Source organism: Solanum tuberosum, unplaced genomic scaffold, assembly GCF_000226075.1.
Source record: "Solanum tuberosum cultivar DM 1-3 516 R44 unplaced genomic scaffold, SolTub_3.0 scf00527, whole genome shotgun sequence".
NCBI lineage: Eukaryota > Viridiplantae > Streptophyta > Magnoliopsida > Solanales > Solanaceae > Solanum > Solanum tuberosum.
The window spans coordinates 253,224-268,798 of record NW_006239447.1 but is presented as its reverse complement, the minus strand read 5'-3'; the positions used below and the strand labels follow the sequence as shown (position 1 = coordinate 268,798).

The window sequence follows — 15,575 nt, the reverse complement described above, 5'->3', positions numbered from 1 at the left end:
TCATGTGTCAATACTCCTCAACAAAATGGGATAGCAGAGAGAAGAAACGGTCTGTTACTTGACATTACTAGATCACTATTGTTTCATAAAAGGGTGCCAAAACAGTATTGGGGGGAAGCTGTCCTAACTGCTGCACATCTTAGTAACAGAATGCCATCAAGAATTCTGAACTTTCAAAGTCCGCTTGATACTCTTAGGAATTTCTTTCCAAATTTTGAAATTTCCAATAAATTGGTTCCTAGAATCTTTGGAAGTGTTGCCTATGTTCATATTCATTCCCAAAATAGAGGCAAATTAGACCCACGTGCTCTTAAGTGTGTTTTCATAGGATATTCTCCTACTCAAAAAGGTTACAAGTGTTATCAACCATCATCAAAGAAATTCTTTGTTTCCGCAGATGTCACATTTGATGAGAGTGAATCCTTTTTTAATCATTCTTACAATCAGGGGGAGTCACTGAAAGGAAAGGAACCTCTAGACTTGTCACTATTTGATTTGTCCATTTCTAGTCGTGCCAAATTCTTGCCTGAGTCACCATTGCTACAGTCACCTGAGTCTCTAAATCCAAATGAACCCATTGAGTCTCCTAATCCAAATATAGATAATGGAATTCTAGAAAATAATCTACCATTGCAGGTATATTCCAGAAGAAAGAGACTAACTGATCAAACTACTCGGTTGCAATCATCTCCTCAGGTTACTGCTCCTGATACCCATCCTGAACTTGTTGAACCGTCAGAAACACCAAACCAAACTGATTATGAAGAAGAATTTAACCAACCTAATGTCTTTGACCATCCCATTGCAATCAGAAAAGGAACCAGAACTTGCACACAACACCCTTTGAGCCTCTCCATGACATATCAAAATCTATCCCCAAGTCATAAAGCTTTTCTCTGTAACCTCCACACAATTCCTATCCCCAGAAATTTGTCTGAAGCATTAGGAAATAAAGAATGGGAGAAAGCTATGAAGGTAGAAATGGAAGCATTGGAGAAAAACAAAACTTGGGATATTGTGGAATTACCAAAAGGAAAAAGGTTGGTCGGGTGCAGATGGGTGTTTACTGTGAAATATAAGTCAGATGGGTCCATAGAAAGATATAAAGCACGTTTGGTAGCAAAGGGTTATACACAAACCTATGGAATTGATTATTTGGAGACTTTTGCCCCAGTGGCAAAAATGAATACAGTGAGAATTTTATTATCATTGGCTGCAGTTTTTAATTGGAACCTACAACAATTTGATGTAAAAAATGCCTTTTTACATGGAGACTTAGATGAGGAGATCTATATGGAGGTGCCACCTGCTTTTGAAAGCAAGAAGGGAATGGTGTGTAGACTGAAGAAGGCACTCTATGGATTAAAGCAATCACCTCGTGCATGGTTTGGAAGATTTACAAAGGTTATGATCAAGCTAGGGTACCGACAAAGTCAAGGAGACCACACCTTGTTCATACGACACTCAAAAACAGGAAAAGTGACAGCATTGTTGGTTTATGTGGATGACATCATAGTAACAGGTGATGATTCAGAGGAGATACAAAATTTGAAGAAGTGTTTACTCAAGGAATTTGACATCAAAGAGCTTGGGAAATTAAAGTATTTTTTGGGAATCGAAGTGGCACACTCAAAACAGGGAATCTTTATTTCCCAACAAAAATATGTGCTTGATTTGTTGAAAGAAACAGGAAAATTAGGGTGTAAACCAGTGGCTACACCAATTGAATACAATCATAGATTGTGCAATGCTCCAGAAGATTCAGTGGTAGATAAAGGCTTGTATCAAAGGCTTGTAGGGAAATTGATTTACTTGTCCCATACAAGGCCGGACATTGCATTTGCTGTAAGTGTTGTTAGCCAATTTATGCATGATCCTAGAGAAATGCATCTTCAAGCTGTCAACCGGATTCTACAATATCTTAAAGGAAGTCCAGGAAAAGGAATATTATTCAAAAGAGGAGGAAACATGGTTTTAGAGGCTTATACAGATGCGGACTATGCTGGTTCATTAGTGGATCGAAGGTCAAGTTCTGGATATTGCACCTTCTTAGGAGGAAATCTGGTGACTTGGAGGAGTAAAAAACAAAATGTAGTAGCTAGATCAAGTGCAGAATCTGAGTTTAGATCCATGGCGATGGGAGTTTGTGAGTTGTTATGGCTAAAGATAATCCTTGATGATTTGAAGATAAGATGGGAAGGACCTATGAGGCTATATTGTGACAATAAATCAGCAATAAGTATAGCTCATAATCCTGTACAACATGATCGCACTAAGCATATTGAGGTAGACAGACATTTCATTAAGGAGAAATTAGATAACGGACTCATTTGTACGCCATTTGTATCTACAAAAGATCAGGTTGCTGATGTTTTAACAAAAGGACTGCCAAACAATATGTTTCAAGATCTAATAAGCAAGCTAGGAATGGAAGATATCCATTCACCCGCTTGAGGGGGAGTGTTGGCTGATGGAGGATTTCCAAGAAGATATTCTTGTCATCAAAGATGTGATCCTCTAAGATGAGAAGATATTCTTCATATCAAGATATGATCCTCTAAGATCTTAGTATAATTGTGGTAATCTAGAATATCATATCTCTGATTCTTTCTCTTAATGTAAAGATTTAGGTGATTCTATTCCACAATCTTTTATGTATATATAAAGCCATGTACATGACATAGAAAAATATGAATGAAATTATTCAATAATCTTATTCCACAATAACTAATGAATTGATTTGACTTCCCAGTCCACCCCCACTACCTGTCCACACCCAAGTATTCACATGTACATGAGTTGAAAGTTGAAACTAATATTTCAAACACAATTTGGATAAACAAAAGTCTTCGTTTTATCCACTTGCATTTTGTAAAACAAAGAAACTGATGTATCTAACCTATATAATCTAATGTTTAGTGTGTGCCCATATCTGGAAGTCAATTTTGAGGTCTTGGCTTCTAACTACCTACATTTTATTAAATCACTCTTTCATCCATATTCCTTTTTTTTTCTCCCTTCGACCTTATTTATATGTCATACTTTCCTTTTTATTGTTCAAGAAAAAATAAATTATTTACTTTATCATTATTGAGATAATTTATAACTACACAAACAATAATGACTTATTCTAATATCACAAATTTAAAATATCTTCATTCCTTTCTTAAATTTCATTCCCAATCAAATATCGCTATATAAATTCAGACGAAAGGAATAGTAAATCTTTTCTCCATGCGTCTTTCTGCTCGTGTCTTTTAATGTAAGTCAACAATTTCTCCTTGTAAAGAATAAAGATCTCAACACAACTCAGCCTGATGGTCAAACTTTAAAACAAGCAAAGAGAAATGCATTCAAATAAGTAACAACTTGCACTTTCCAAGTCTAAAAAGCAGACATCACATTTAACATTTATAATTTCAGAAGCCACCAAGAATTTGTCATCCAAATGTATGTATATATTATGCCATTTTTTGGCACATTCTTTTCTTATAATTTCACAAAAATGAGAGGGCTGTACTACATAGTACTTGTCCTGTTTACTATAAAGCTTTGTTCTTGCAGTGGAATTTGCAAAGAAAATGAGAAAACAGCTTTGCTAAGGTTAAAGAAAGAAGCAAATGATCCCACAAATGTACTATCTTCTTGGGTTGATAAAGAAGATTGTTGCAACTGGGAAGGAGTTTTGTGCCACAATGTGACTGGTTCTGTCATTGAGCTATCAATTAACGGATGGGATTGGTCAGAACTTAAAGGCCTAAAGATTGATGATTTCCAGTGGTTGTCAAGTCTTGAAAATCTTGATAGTTTGGACATGTCTGGTGTGGATTTAAGTGAAGCAACAAACTGGACTGAGGTGATTAGCATGCTTCCTTCTTTGGTTAATCTTCGTTTTTCGAATTGTAGCCTTCATTCAATACCTCCTTTGTTTGATCATAACAGTTCTGTTCTTGAAAATCTTGATCTTTCTTTGAATAACTTTGGCTCTCCGATTCCCGGGTGGGTTTTCAGTTTTGGTAGTCTTGTTTCTCTTGAATTCACTGGAAGTAATTTCACTGGTTCATTTCCTGAAGGTCCTTTTAACTTGACTTCTTTCACAACATTGAGAGCTTCTAGCAACTCCTTTGGTTCTGTTTTGCCTCAATGGTTATTTGATCTTAGTAATCTTGAATATCTTGATTTGAGTTTTAGTGGTCTTGAGGGTCCAATACCAAATGGAGTTGGTGATTTTACCAAGCTTACATATCTTAGTCTTGCTTCCAATAATCTGAACTCCACTATCCCAAATGGCTCTATGGATGCAAGAATCTTGAAACACTTATCATGAAGGATAACAGTCTTGAGGGAACAGTTTCAGACTCGATTTCAAATCTGACATCTCTAACTAGTATCGATATGTCTGAAAATTTTCTTTCTGGAAAGTTACCGAGTGTAATTGGAAAGCTATGGAAATTAGAAGATCTCGATCTCTCAGAAAATCGATTTGAAGGAGAAGTATATGAGGTTTTCAATACTATGAATGATTTTCCTCCAATAGGCTCAGGAAATTGTTCTTCTTTGAGGACCTTAAGACTAAATGACAACAAACTGATTGGAAATCTTCCAAAAAGTTTTGGGCAGCTTCCAAATCTACAATTCTGTTTCATGTCCAATAACAGGTTGGAAGGGGTGTTAACAGAAGAACATTTCACCAACTTGACAAATTTGAAGTTTTTCTCTGCATCTAAGAGTAATTTGACTTTAAGGGTGAGTTCAGATTGGATTCCATCATTCCAAGCTAGTGACATAGTAATTGGCGGTTGGCGCTTAGGCCCTGACTTCCCTTTGTGGATCCAGACTCAACAATCAATCATGAATTTGGACATATCAAATGCTGGTATAGTAGGTGAGGTTCCAACTTGGTTCTGGAACTTATCGTCTCAAATTTGTTTCCTCAACATGTCTCACAACCAGCTCATTGGTGAGATTCCAACTTTCTCAATTTCTGATAGCTCCATGGGAAGTGGAGGTCCTTGGTTGATATACTTGAGTTCCAACAACTTCAGTGGTTTACTCCCACATATTCCAACCATGGTAACAGAGTTAGACCTTTCAGATAACACTTTCTCGGAGGGTTTAACAAGCTTCTTGTGTGATAACAAGAATGAATCTTACATGTTGGAGATTCTACACCTTGGGGGAAATCGTTTCTCCGAAGAAATTCCTGATTGTTGGATGAATTGGCCAGAGTTGAGAGTTGTCAACTTGGGAGAGAATAAGCTTACCGGAGGAATCCCAAGATCCATTGGAGCTTTAAGCAATTTGAAATCTTTGGACTTGAAAAGAAACAAACTTTCTGGTCCATTGCCTTCATCCTTGAACAACTGCACAAGATTGTGGAAAATAGACATGAATGAGAATGAGTTAGATGGAAATTTACCACCTTGGTTTGGTACACTTTCAAAGCTGATAGTCCTTAGTCTTCGGTCTAATAAATTCGATGGTGAACTAGCTCCAGAACTTTGCAAGCTCAATGAACTTCAAATCTTGGATCTTGCCAACAACAATTTGTTTGGAGCTATACCTCGGTGTGTTAATAATTTCACAGCAATGGTGAATGGGAGGAAGGAAATTAGAGATGGGGACGACGAGATGGATTATTCTTATTATGTTGGAGTTTTCAGGGAAAGTGCAAGAGTAGCAACTAAGGGCAACATGTATCAGTATGATACCATTTTGTCATTGTTTACTAGCATGGATCTTTCTAACAATAATCTTTCTGGAAACATTCCTATGAGTCTCACAAGTCTTGTTGGATTGAGATCATTAAATTTCTCCCACAATCAGCTGACTAGTAGTATTCCCAGGGACATTGACAAGATGAAGGTATTAGAATCACTTGATATCTCGAATAATCAACTCTCTGGTGAAATACCACAAAGTATTTCGAGTTTGTCCTCTTTGAGCTACTTGAATGTATCTCACAACAACTTATCAGGGCAGATTCCTGTGAGCACTCAACTTCAAAGCTTTAGCCCTTTTAGTTTTACTGGAAATAAACTGTGTGGGCTTCCACTCGTGAAGCGTTGCAGTAAAAATCCTGAGGTTGAAAATGAAGAAGAAGAAGATGATGATAATGAAGTGGAATGGTTCTACGTTTCCATGGCAATAGGATTTATTGTGGCTTTTTGGGGTGTAAGTGCTCCTTTGCTTTTCATAAGACCATGGAGACATGCCTATTATGGGTTTTTAGATAGAAAATGGAAATCATGGCACACATAATTTGTAAAGATAAGACATTAGGGAGATTTCTATTTATGTATACTGGATGAAATTTGTTTATATCTCATGAAAATCCATCACCATTCGGCGTTCTTTGAATTAAGACATTTTTATATTTGTTGTCTCCATACAAATATGAGAAATTTGACAATTTTGATTTGGCAAGGTTTGAGTTATGGAATGAACAAAGGAAATTAACAGTTCCTTTTTGTTGTTCTTGTGGTGTTTTAAATGATTCTAAAGAAAATTCTTTTACTTCTTACTTTTGAAATAATTGAGCAAACCTGCAAATTTAAGGGCTGAAGTAAACATGAAAAAAGGTACTCTAGTTCTTATACTAGGATTTCCATGGTACTTGTATTATGTATTTGATTCTAAAATACAAGGAACATCTTCCTAAATGAGTCATAATATATGGATATTTGACGTAATTTACTGCAAGTATTTTTATTACTTGATACAAAAATTTTGCTATAATACACACACTCATACTCCCTTCTGAATCATATAGACAATTCCTCAAAACTATCAAGCACTTTCAGAGATGTATGTTAGCTATCAAAGACACTACATAAAGATAATAGATTACGGAGTCTAATGACGACATACCAATAATCTAATGCCTGAAGTGTCTCACATTGGTGAAACAAGTGAGACTCCATACTTGTTACAACACTCCACTCCACTGCAATCTCTCCCTTATGCTCCTTCCTAGCTCTGCAATAACGCTCACTCCGCTTTGACACGCCTCTTCAACAACGTCATTCCATGTTGATTCAATTAAGAAAAAAAATTGTTAAGGAGAAAAGAGCCTCGGTCAGAAACCAAAAAGAAAAGATAGATCCATTTGTGAGTTAATTTCTCAAACCATCACTAAACTAAAAAAATTTATCTCAAAATGTCACTCAACTAATGATAATTATCTCAGAAAGTCACTCAACTTTGTTTTGTAGCAGAAAAACCACTCAACTACTGTTATTTCACCTACAAAGTCACTCAACTAATTCAAGCTATATTTTTGTAGACATCTCAAGACTCAAAGTAATCTCTACTTCCAAACCAGTAGTATTTAAATAGTGAAATTAGATCTGACCTAGTTTTACACTTCCAAACTTCCCATTCCCTCTTCCAATGTAAAAAGTATAAATATAAAAAATAGTATCTTCGCCCTCATTTTTTCCACACTTCACGTTAGATAATATATGTCCTTCATGTTTGTCAAGTTATGGAAGCTACAAAAGACATCAGAATAATAATCGCACCTGTTGAAGTTCTGTGCATAAGGCAATGATCTCATATATGTACAAACTACTAGATGGTAAAGTTGGTCAAGGAACTGCAGCGTGAGCTATTGTCAAGATCAATTCTTTGAGCACAAGTTCTCCGTATTGGCCACGATAGACTGATGATAGAACCCAGAAAATGGAAATTAATTAAGTACAAAGGAACAAAATGGTGGTGAAACAACACGAGAAGAACAAGGCAAAATGATCAAAAAGTATAGCACCTCTTGGAGACTGTCCTGAACCCCAAAAGAACTTTGAGCATCTGCAGGCCTAAAATACACTTGCCCCTACAAGACAGAAGAATGATAATCTAATATCAAGAGTAAATGGAACAGCAACAATTGTCAGTACACATTATTTAGTTGAAGGGTACCCATCCATAGATGGGAAGAAGGTTGCTCTTGCAGACTTGCACTAATCTGGCTTATGGATTTTTATTTATTTGTTTTTCTTTTTGGAAAATAATTTTGGAAAAAAGTACTCCATGAATTTCATAAACTGTGACTCAAAACCTAAAACACTTACCAAGACCAAGACAAACCTGAAAAAATATGTGGTCTTCTCTAAACATCAGACAGTCAAAACTAAAATTCATGGATAGAAAATAAGCCATGGAATAAAGATTGTCACAAGAAGGCGTAGCTATTACTGGAAAAACGGCTTGGATGCAAAATTTCCGGGGAAACTGCAAAATGTAAACTAGAGAGTAGAAGGTCACAGTGTGTATTTGGTTAGTCTTTGAGGAAACCTTGTTTGGCATGCGGTTGTGATTGGCTCACAATTTACTGTTTGATCTGACGTTAGTACACCAGAGAAACCATTTATCTTTTAGCCAAATGGCTTTGAATTTAGTTTCTGAAGAATTTTTCTAATCTATCTACCCAACTTCAGCAAAGCTACAGGAAATGATATCCTGACACACAGCAAAAAACTTTTTACATAATGTATAGATAGTACCAGTCCATGCAATCTAGGTTGAGAGAGATAAGGGCCATCTTCAATTGAAGCAAGTGTACTCAATTGTCCCTAAAAAAGAACAAAGACAACCGAATTAGTTTGAGACAACACCAGAAATCATAGAACACATCAGTGATTGAAGTTAATTGAATCACCACCCCCAGCATGTTTAAATGGTTGCCATAGCCTTGGGTATTTGTATTCAATTGTCCCTGCAACATACTTGGTAGTTCAGTTATTCTGAAATCATGCACTACATACACAGCACACAGATATACAATTGTAAGTAGCATTACATACCACTCCTTGAATCATTTAGGGGCTGCTATAGTAGCCATCAGGAAAAGGAATTCTGGAATATATGTGGCCCTAACATGTATTATAGAATTTGGATCACAAAATCAATGATTATTCGAATACTCCTAAGTTCCAATTTATGTGACTCTCTTTCCTTTATAATTTGTTAAAAAAAATGTCAATTTTCTATATTTGACAAAACAAAAAAAAACTATCTAAAATTCTCCTTTTACCCTTAAATGACATGCTTTTATGCCACATAAATATCATGGCTTGTTAAAACCAATCAAACATCACCACATAAAATGAAAAGAAGGGAGTAGTAAATATATTACAAGACACTTATTTTTCACCCCCGTGCCAAATAAGACAAAATTTACAAATAAAATCACCACACCATTGGCTGTATGGCTGAATGTGATCTGAAAGGATAATCCACAGTTGGTTCTCCGAGACCTAATTGTCCCTGCAACATACATGGAATGCATGAGATAAATCAGCCAATATTTCCGTCTTAGGTGTATGTATGCTTATGTAATGCTATGATAAAAAAACCATAAGTTGCCATCTACTATCTATCCCCGCCATGGATATTATCTTCTGCTCTGTATTTACCTAAAAGATACGTAAGAATGAACTAAATCAACACTTAGGGGTCGCTTGGTAGGATGCATTAGAGAAAAATAATGCATGCATTAGCTTTGTGTATTATCATTATATTGTTTGGTACAGTTGTTCAACCTATGTATAACTAATGCACACATTAGTTATTCACTCTATTTGGTACTATTCTATGTATAACAAATACATGGCAAACCATGGTATTAACAATGCAAAGGTTTTTAGTTCATGCATTAGCGTGGTTAAAGACACAATTATTCCTCAAAACCTTTTTCTCATCCTTTTCACCGTGTTTGTGGAGGCTATTTTTCTAAACAAATAATTCTTTTTAGAAATTATGCTATGTATGTTATTTTACTACACCAAACCAAATAATGCACAAGAAATAATCTCAACATAACTAATACCAAAATTACTTGTCAACATTACTAATACACCTTACTCAACACGATTCTATACACCCTACCAAACGACTCCTGAGTAACTTGCATAATGGAATTAGAAAGAAGATTAACTTACTTCCTTCTCTTTTCTTGCTATGTTCTTTCCGTTACTCTTACTTGGATTATTACTATCTGTGAATACTTCAAGGTCATTAAGCCCTTGATTTGGGAGAGAACACGGTTCTGATTCATTTAAATTTGCATCATTCACTGTCTCACATGTTCTCAGAAAATTTTCCAGAACACTAAATACAATGTTATAACTCTCTTGAGATAACGACCCTTCATCACCTAGCTCAAATGCCCTTTGACATAGATCATTGTAGCGTTGAACCCTGGAATCAACCAAAGTTACTTGTCTCGTCTTCTCTCTACTCTTTGCACCTTTAGTCCAGCGTCTTAAAACATACTTAGAGGGGATGTTATGCACACCAGCCATCTGAAGAACTATCATCACGTGTCTACAAAGGAATCCATTGTACTCGAACAAATGACAAGAACATGAAGTATCAGATGTCCTCTCATTCCATACAACAATGAATTCTTGATTTACTTCAAAATCTTGGACTCTATATGTGCCATTTTCACCATCATCATTTTCCTTTTTAGGGTGGCAAGCAACCACTCCTAAAACCTCAACTTGGAATTTCTTGAATATCGTATGAGTGTATAAAGTTGACATCTGCTTTTCAAAAGGGGAGGGAAATTTCAATCCTGGTTGTATATGTCTTGTCTCAAAATCAGCATTTGCCTCTCCTTGACAATTCTCTTGCAGCAGTTTTTTATACTGGACAAGAAACTCCTTTAATGTCGTCTTGCATAATATGCATTTATCAAGAAGAGTGCTAACGCTTTCTGCTCGTTGCATCGTAGACATTCCTGCCAAGAAGATTTTATTCATGTATGTCGGTACCCACCTTAGCCGATCTTCATACAATGATTTAATCCACAAGTCATTCCTCAAATCAAATCTATCAACCACCTTCCACCACCTCTTTTCAAACAACTCATTGGTCGCTGACCTCAAAATACATTTATTGAATTTGGAGAGAAAACTTTCATGCTGCCTTATGACATGACCAAGCTTCTCCTGGATCTTACTCAGTACGTGCCACAAACAAAGGCAATGGCGTGAATCTGGTAAAACCTCAGCAATAACTTCTTCCAGTGTTTTGCCTTGATCAGTTAGAATTACTTTTGGAACTTGTCCACCCAATGCCCTGAGCCATGCTCGCATCAACCAAATAAATGTTGACTTACTCTCATCTGCAATCAGCCCACATCCCAGCAATATGGACTGAAAATGATGATTGACGCCAATAAAAGGAACAAACTGCAGCTTATATTCGTTTGTAATATAGGTAGTGTCAAAAAGAACTACGTCACTGAAGTTACCACAGTCAAGCCTACATTTAGCGTCAATCCAAAAGACATTTCTCAAGCGTTTCTCTTGATTCAAATCCAATGCATAAAAGAAGTTTGGATTTTCATCTTGCATGCAAAGAAAATGCTCAAGAATAACTTGTGCATCTCCCTCATCTAAAGCCAAAGATTGAGGACTACTATTTGTGCCACCATTCTTTTGCTTCTCAACTTTCTTCATAACACCAGAATGTCTAGACGTCGAGGCATAAGTCTTTTTCGTCCTCCCACGGATAGCATGAAATGCATCTGCATCATTCTTACCCAGATCAATGTTCCTGTGACCTGAAGGATAGCTGGTCCAATCCGGAAATATTTCATGGTTATGCTCTTTGACAAAAGTATGAATAACCCACCTTCCATCAGACCTTCTCTTTACATGCAAGCATGCCTTACAATCTGTTTTTGACCAAGACCTGTTTATTCTGCCTTTTTTTCTCTTCACAGGATTACTTCCTGCTGCATCAGCACTTGGAACAGGTTCTGCACCAGAAGTAGAAGGTTCACGCTTGCTTCCATATCTACTGCAAACAAATTTTGCATCAATAAATTTTCCAGAAATTCTGGATCTACGGCTAGCCTTTATTATTGAGGAAAATCCAATGGACTTAGCATATTCTTTGTAATATGAAAAGGCATTCTCTTTCGAGTCAAATTCCATACCATCATGAGGCTCCAAGTTCCTATAGCAATTCACAGCCAAAGAATCTGCGTTTGGCAGTACATTTGCACCATTAGATGATGTTCTTTCATTCCAACTAGTTCCTGCATTCTCTATTCCCAGGTAAACACTCCTCGAAGCAGTGACAGTAGCTCCATCTGGACCACAAAGTTCTCCTCTTGCACTTTCAATCCTTACACATGTATGCCGCCCACAGTCTTCTTTCTCGTGATGATCACCTGATGGCGGCACAAGGTCCATAACCATTGAGGTAAAATGTGTTCCCCCAATCCAAGTACTCAATTTTGTGCCTGAAACATGTCCGTTCTTATTTGGTCATCATTATGGCTACTAGAACAAAATTCTAGTCAAGTCATCCACAAATTATAAGTTTTCGTTTCTATTTGAGATAGAAAAGATTAATCCAATAAATACAGTCTCCTGAAACATATAGATCGTATCTTGTAAATTTGAAATTCTTTCTTTTATACTCTTTAATGACCAACAATTGGATTTTTTAATTAAATAATGAGAACTAGCATTGTCAAAGCACAACCACAGAATTCCTTTCTATATAACATGTCACAGAAGCACATCACATCTCTTCAAAATTATACAGAGAGGATTTTGTTATAGCTCCATATTGTTCATACTTGCTAGGATTCAGTTATTATTTACATTAGATTTCATTAATTAGAATCTAACATAACTCATTTAGGGTTAAAAGATAGCTTCAAGCTGCTTAAAGCCTCATTTCTTCAATTATTCGATTACTTGTGTCAAAATCCATTTGTGACATTAATTATGTTATCAAATCTAGTGGAATATTTGCTATTATAATATACATGATAGGTCGATTCTATCTATATCTTTTCGTAATCTCATTTATAATAGAGATAATAATGGGTGGAGCATCCTCCCTATTTAATTTTTTTAATAAATACACCCTAAACTAATGGTCCCATCGTATTGCATGGTTACATCAAAATGTTATCTCTAACTAATTTTCAAAACATTTATAATTTGAATTATTGGAGCTAATGTCATTATATATATAATTTTATGATTAATCAATCTTCAATCATTTACCTACTAACTCCTCAAGTTTCTACTCCCTCCGTCCCTATTTACTTGTCCATATTTCCTTTTTTGGTTGTCCCTATTTAGTTGTCCATTTTGACAAATCAAGAAAGGACAACAAATTTTTTCCTATTATACCCTTATTTACACTTCTTGAAAATTGTAAAAGTGTATGTTGTTTCCCTCCAATTTATTTCACTTGAATTCAAATAAGTGGTTGTAATTTTGAAGTGAAAAGTTGTCATAAGGGTAAAATTGTAACTTTACTGTGCTAATCATTGTTGCCTTAATCTGTGTGTCATTTCTAAAGTGGACAACTAAAAAGGGATGGAGGGAGTATTAAGTACTATACTCTAGCACTAATTTTTTTTTACCAAAAGGACTCTTTGAGTTTGTCAACATAATTTTTAACTCTTACTCCCTCCATCCCAATTTAAGTGTCTAAGATTGATTGGGCACGAAGATTAAGAAAAGGGTGACTTTCGAATCTTGTGGTCTTAATTTAAAAATGTTAGTTCTCTGAATAAACATGTTCTCTAAATCTTGTGGTCTTAAATTTAAAAATGTTAGTTCTCTAAATAAACATTTTTTTTGAGACAGATTAAAAAGGAAAGTAAGACACTTAAATTGGTTCGGATGGAGTAATATATATTTCTTCGAAAAATATTTTTCATCTCACCAACTAAACATCAAAGAAAACATTGTTACTTTAAAAAAATGACTTCATCATACCAAACATTACTTAACTGAGTTAAGTCTCAATTTCAAATTTTCCAAATTGACATATCATAGATAACTACAAAAATCACCTATAACACAACATTCTCATATTCGCACACACACATATATCAATTTATCAGGTACTTGAACATATAAATGTAGAAATAAAAATTACCAAAATTGAGAAAAAAATTCATATGAAAAGAAAAAAAATACTCTACAAAGTTTGCTTGTACAAATATATGTTAAGAAAGAGAGGAATTTACAGTGGCAGTAGAGAATTGTGATGATCACAGCTCCTGAAAATTTGGGGGCGAGTATAGAGAGTACAGGTTTTTCCAAAAAATTCAAACAATTAGGGTTCCAAATTGGTGAATTGTACTCGCATTTTCTTCTTCCCATACTCGCGGATCATTTGGGCTAAAATTCCTCCGCATTTCGACCCGATGGGCCTACTCATGGAGTTTAGGCCCAAATTCACAGATAACAATTTGAGCCAAGAATTTGACAGGGTGTATCTTTTTCATTTTTTTGTGTCTTTAAAGACAAATGAATTGATATAAATTCAACTATATTACATTACTACCGACAAGGGTTGGTGGAGCGGTAAGTACTTCTTTATCCTTAATTATAGGTCTTGGGTTCAAGTCCCCCTGGGTACACGTGTACAAATATATAGATGTTATTTATGTAATTATATACTTTGATATGATATTCGATATTTTGATATGTTATTTTTAAATACCAAATATCAAAAAAATTAAAATATATACCATATATCATATCATAATACCAAAATCACGATATTAAAAATGTAGAACTAAGGGGACAATTTAAAATAAACCTCGAATTTACAAGATAAATTAATTAAAATTTGTCCTAGTTCCTTTATCTTTTTGATTTTTTTTTCATTCTTATTGTATTGATTGTGCAGTCTACAGATATCACGTTGTAGCACATGAGAGGAGGAGGATCCATCACTAGTGGACTATATTTTTATCAGTCAAAAGAGTTGCCTTTCGGTCAAAACTTTTTGGCAACAAGATAATAATAATAATTAAAAAAATAAAAAACAATTAATCTGAATATTTACCACAATACAAATATACCTTTTCATTCACGTTGACATGTATTTACTTATTATTTATTCCGAGGAGATGATCAATATATGATTATTTTCCCAAAGGAAAAGAAAAAAAGTTAGAGAGGCAAAATACCTTAAAATCTCTTTTGATTGAACTTGACATAAATTATTAGTTAGATACTTAAACAAGCTAAACTTAGTCAGTCTCCTGAGCTTGACGTCTTTATCTTTATGAACGCTAACATGACAAAGAGTGTGAATATACTCTATTTTTAGACAAGTGGAAGTTAGTAAAAAGAAAATTGACAAATCAACTTACAGATCTGAGTTATTTAAACCTCAAACATAACACTATTAATCCTTTTTTTTAAAAAAATCATCAAGTGTTCAATGTTTACATTAGAGCACTGACTAAATCTAGATCCTGCACTACATAATCCTTCATAGGGTGATGCTCCCAATAAAATTTTCTTCATAAGAGTAGAACAGTACATTACACCAACTTATGTTGGTTATCAATCCCTTTATTCACACACAAATTAAGAAAGAGTAAATAATAATAATTAATCCTATAATTTATATCCATGTGGAGGTTAATTTTTTTGGGATAGCACCTATCTGTGAACTCCATGTGATGCCTCATAAGACACAGTTTCATCCAAATAGTCATCTTCAAAGGCATTGACTTACGTTAGTTTCTGTCTTCTTCAGACATTACAAGATATTCTCAGAGATATGCTACG

The 15,575-nt window shown here is 35.0% G+C and overlaps 1 protein-coding gene and 1 pseudogene across 8 annotated transcripts; one reads left to right on the top strand and one right to left on the bottom strand.

Moving 5' to 3' along the window:
- Positions 1-3,395: 3,395 nt before the first annotated feature.
- Positions 3,396-6,514, top strand: LOC107058488 (probable LRR receptor-like serine/threonine-protein kinase At4g36180; annotated as a pseudogene).
- On the bottom strand, positions 5,281-14,248 carry LOC102595976 (protein FAR-RED IMPAIRED RESPONSE 1). Of its 8 annotated transcripts, XM_015304265.1 has the most exons (9): positions 14,015-14,248; positions 9,942-12,259; positions 9,199-9,267; positions 8,660-8,716; positions 8,505-8,573; positions 7,769-7,834; positions 7,524-7,663; positions 6,871-7,011; positions 5,281-5,363 (listed from the first exon to the last, which is right to left on the bottom strand). In XM_015304265.1, the coding sequence occupies exons 1-7, from the start codon at positions 14,148-14,150 to the stop codon at positions 7,622-7,624; spliced, it is 2,757 nt and encodes a 918-aa protein (XP_015159751.1). In that variant the 5' UTR covers positions 14,151-14,248; the 3' UTR covers positions 5,281-5,363; positions 6,871-7,011; positions 7,524-7,621. The 8 variants fall into 8 exon arrangements, with proteins under 8 accessions (XP_015159751.1, XP_015159750.1, XP_015159752.1 ...); XM_015304264.1 differs by lacking the exon at positions 5,281-5,363 and having other exon boundaries at positions 6,567-7,011; XM_015304266.1 differs by lacking the exon at positions 5,281-5,363 and having other exon boundaries at positions 6,567-7,011; positions 8,663-8,716.
- Between the last annotated feature and the right edge of the window lie 1,327 nt (positions 14,249-15,575).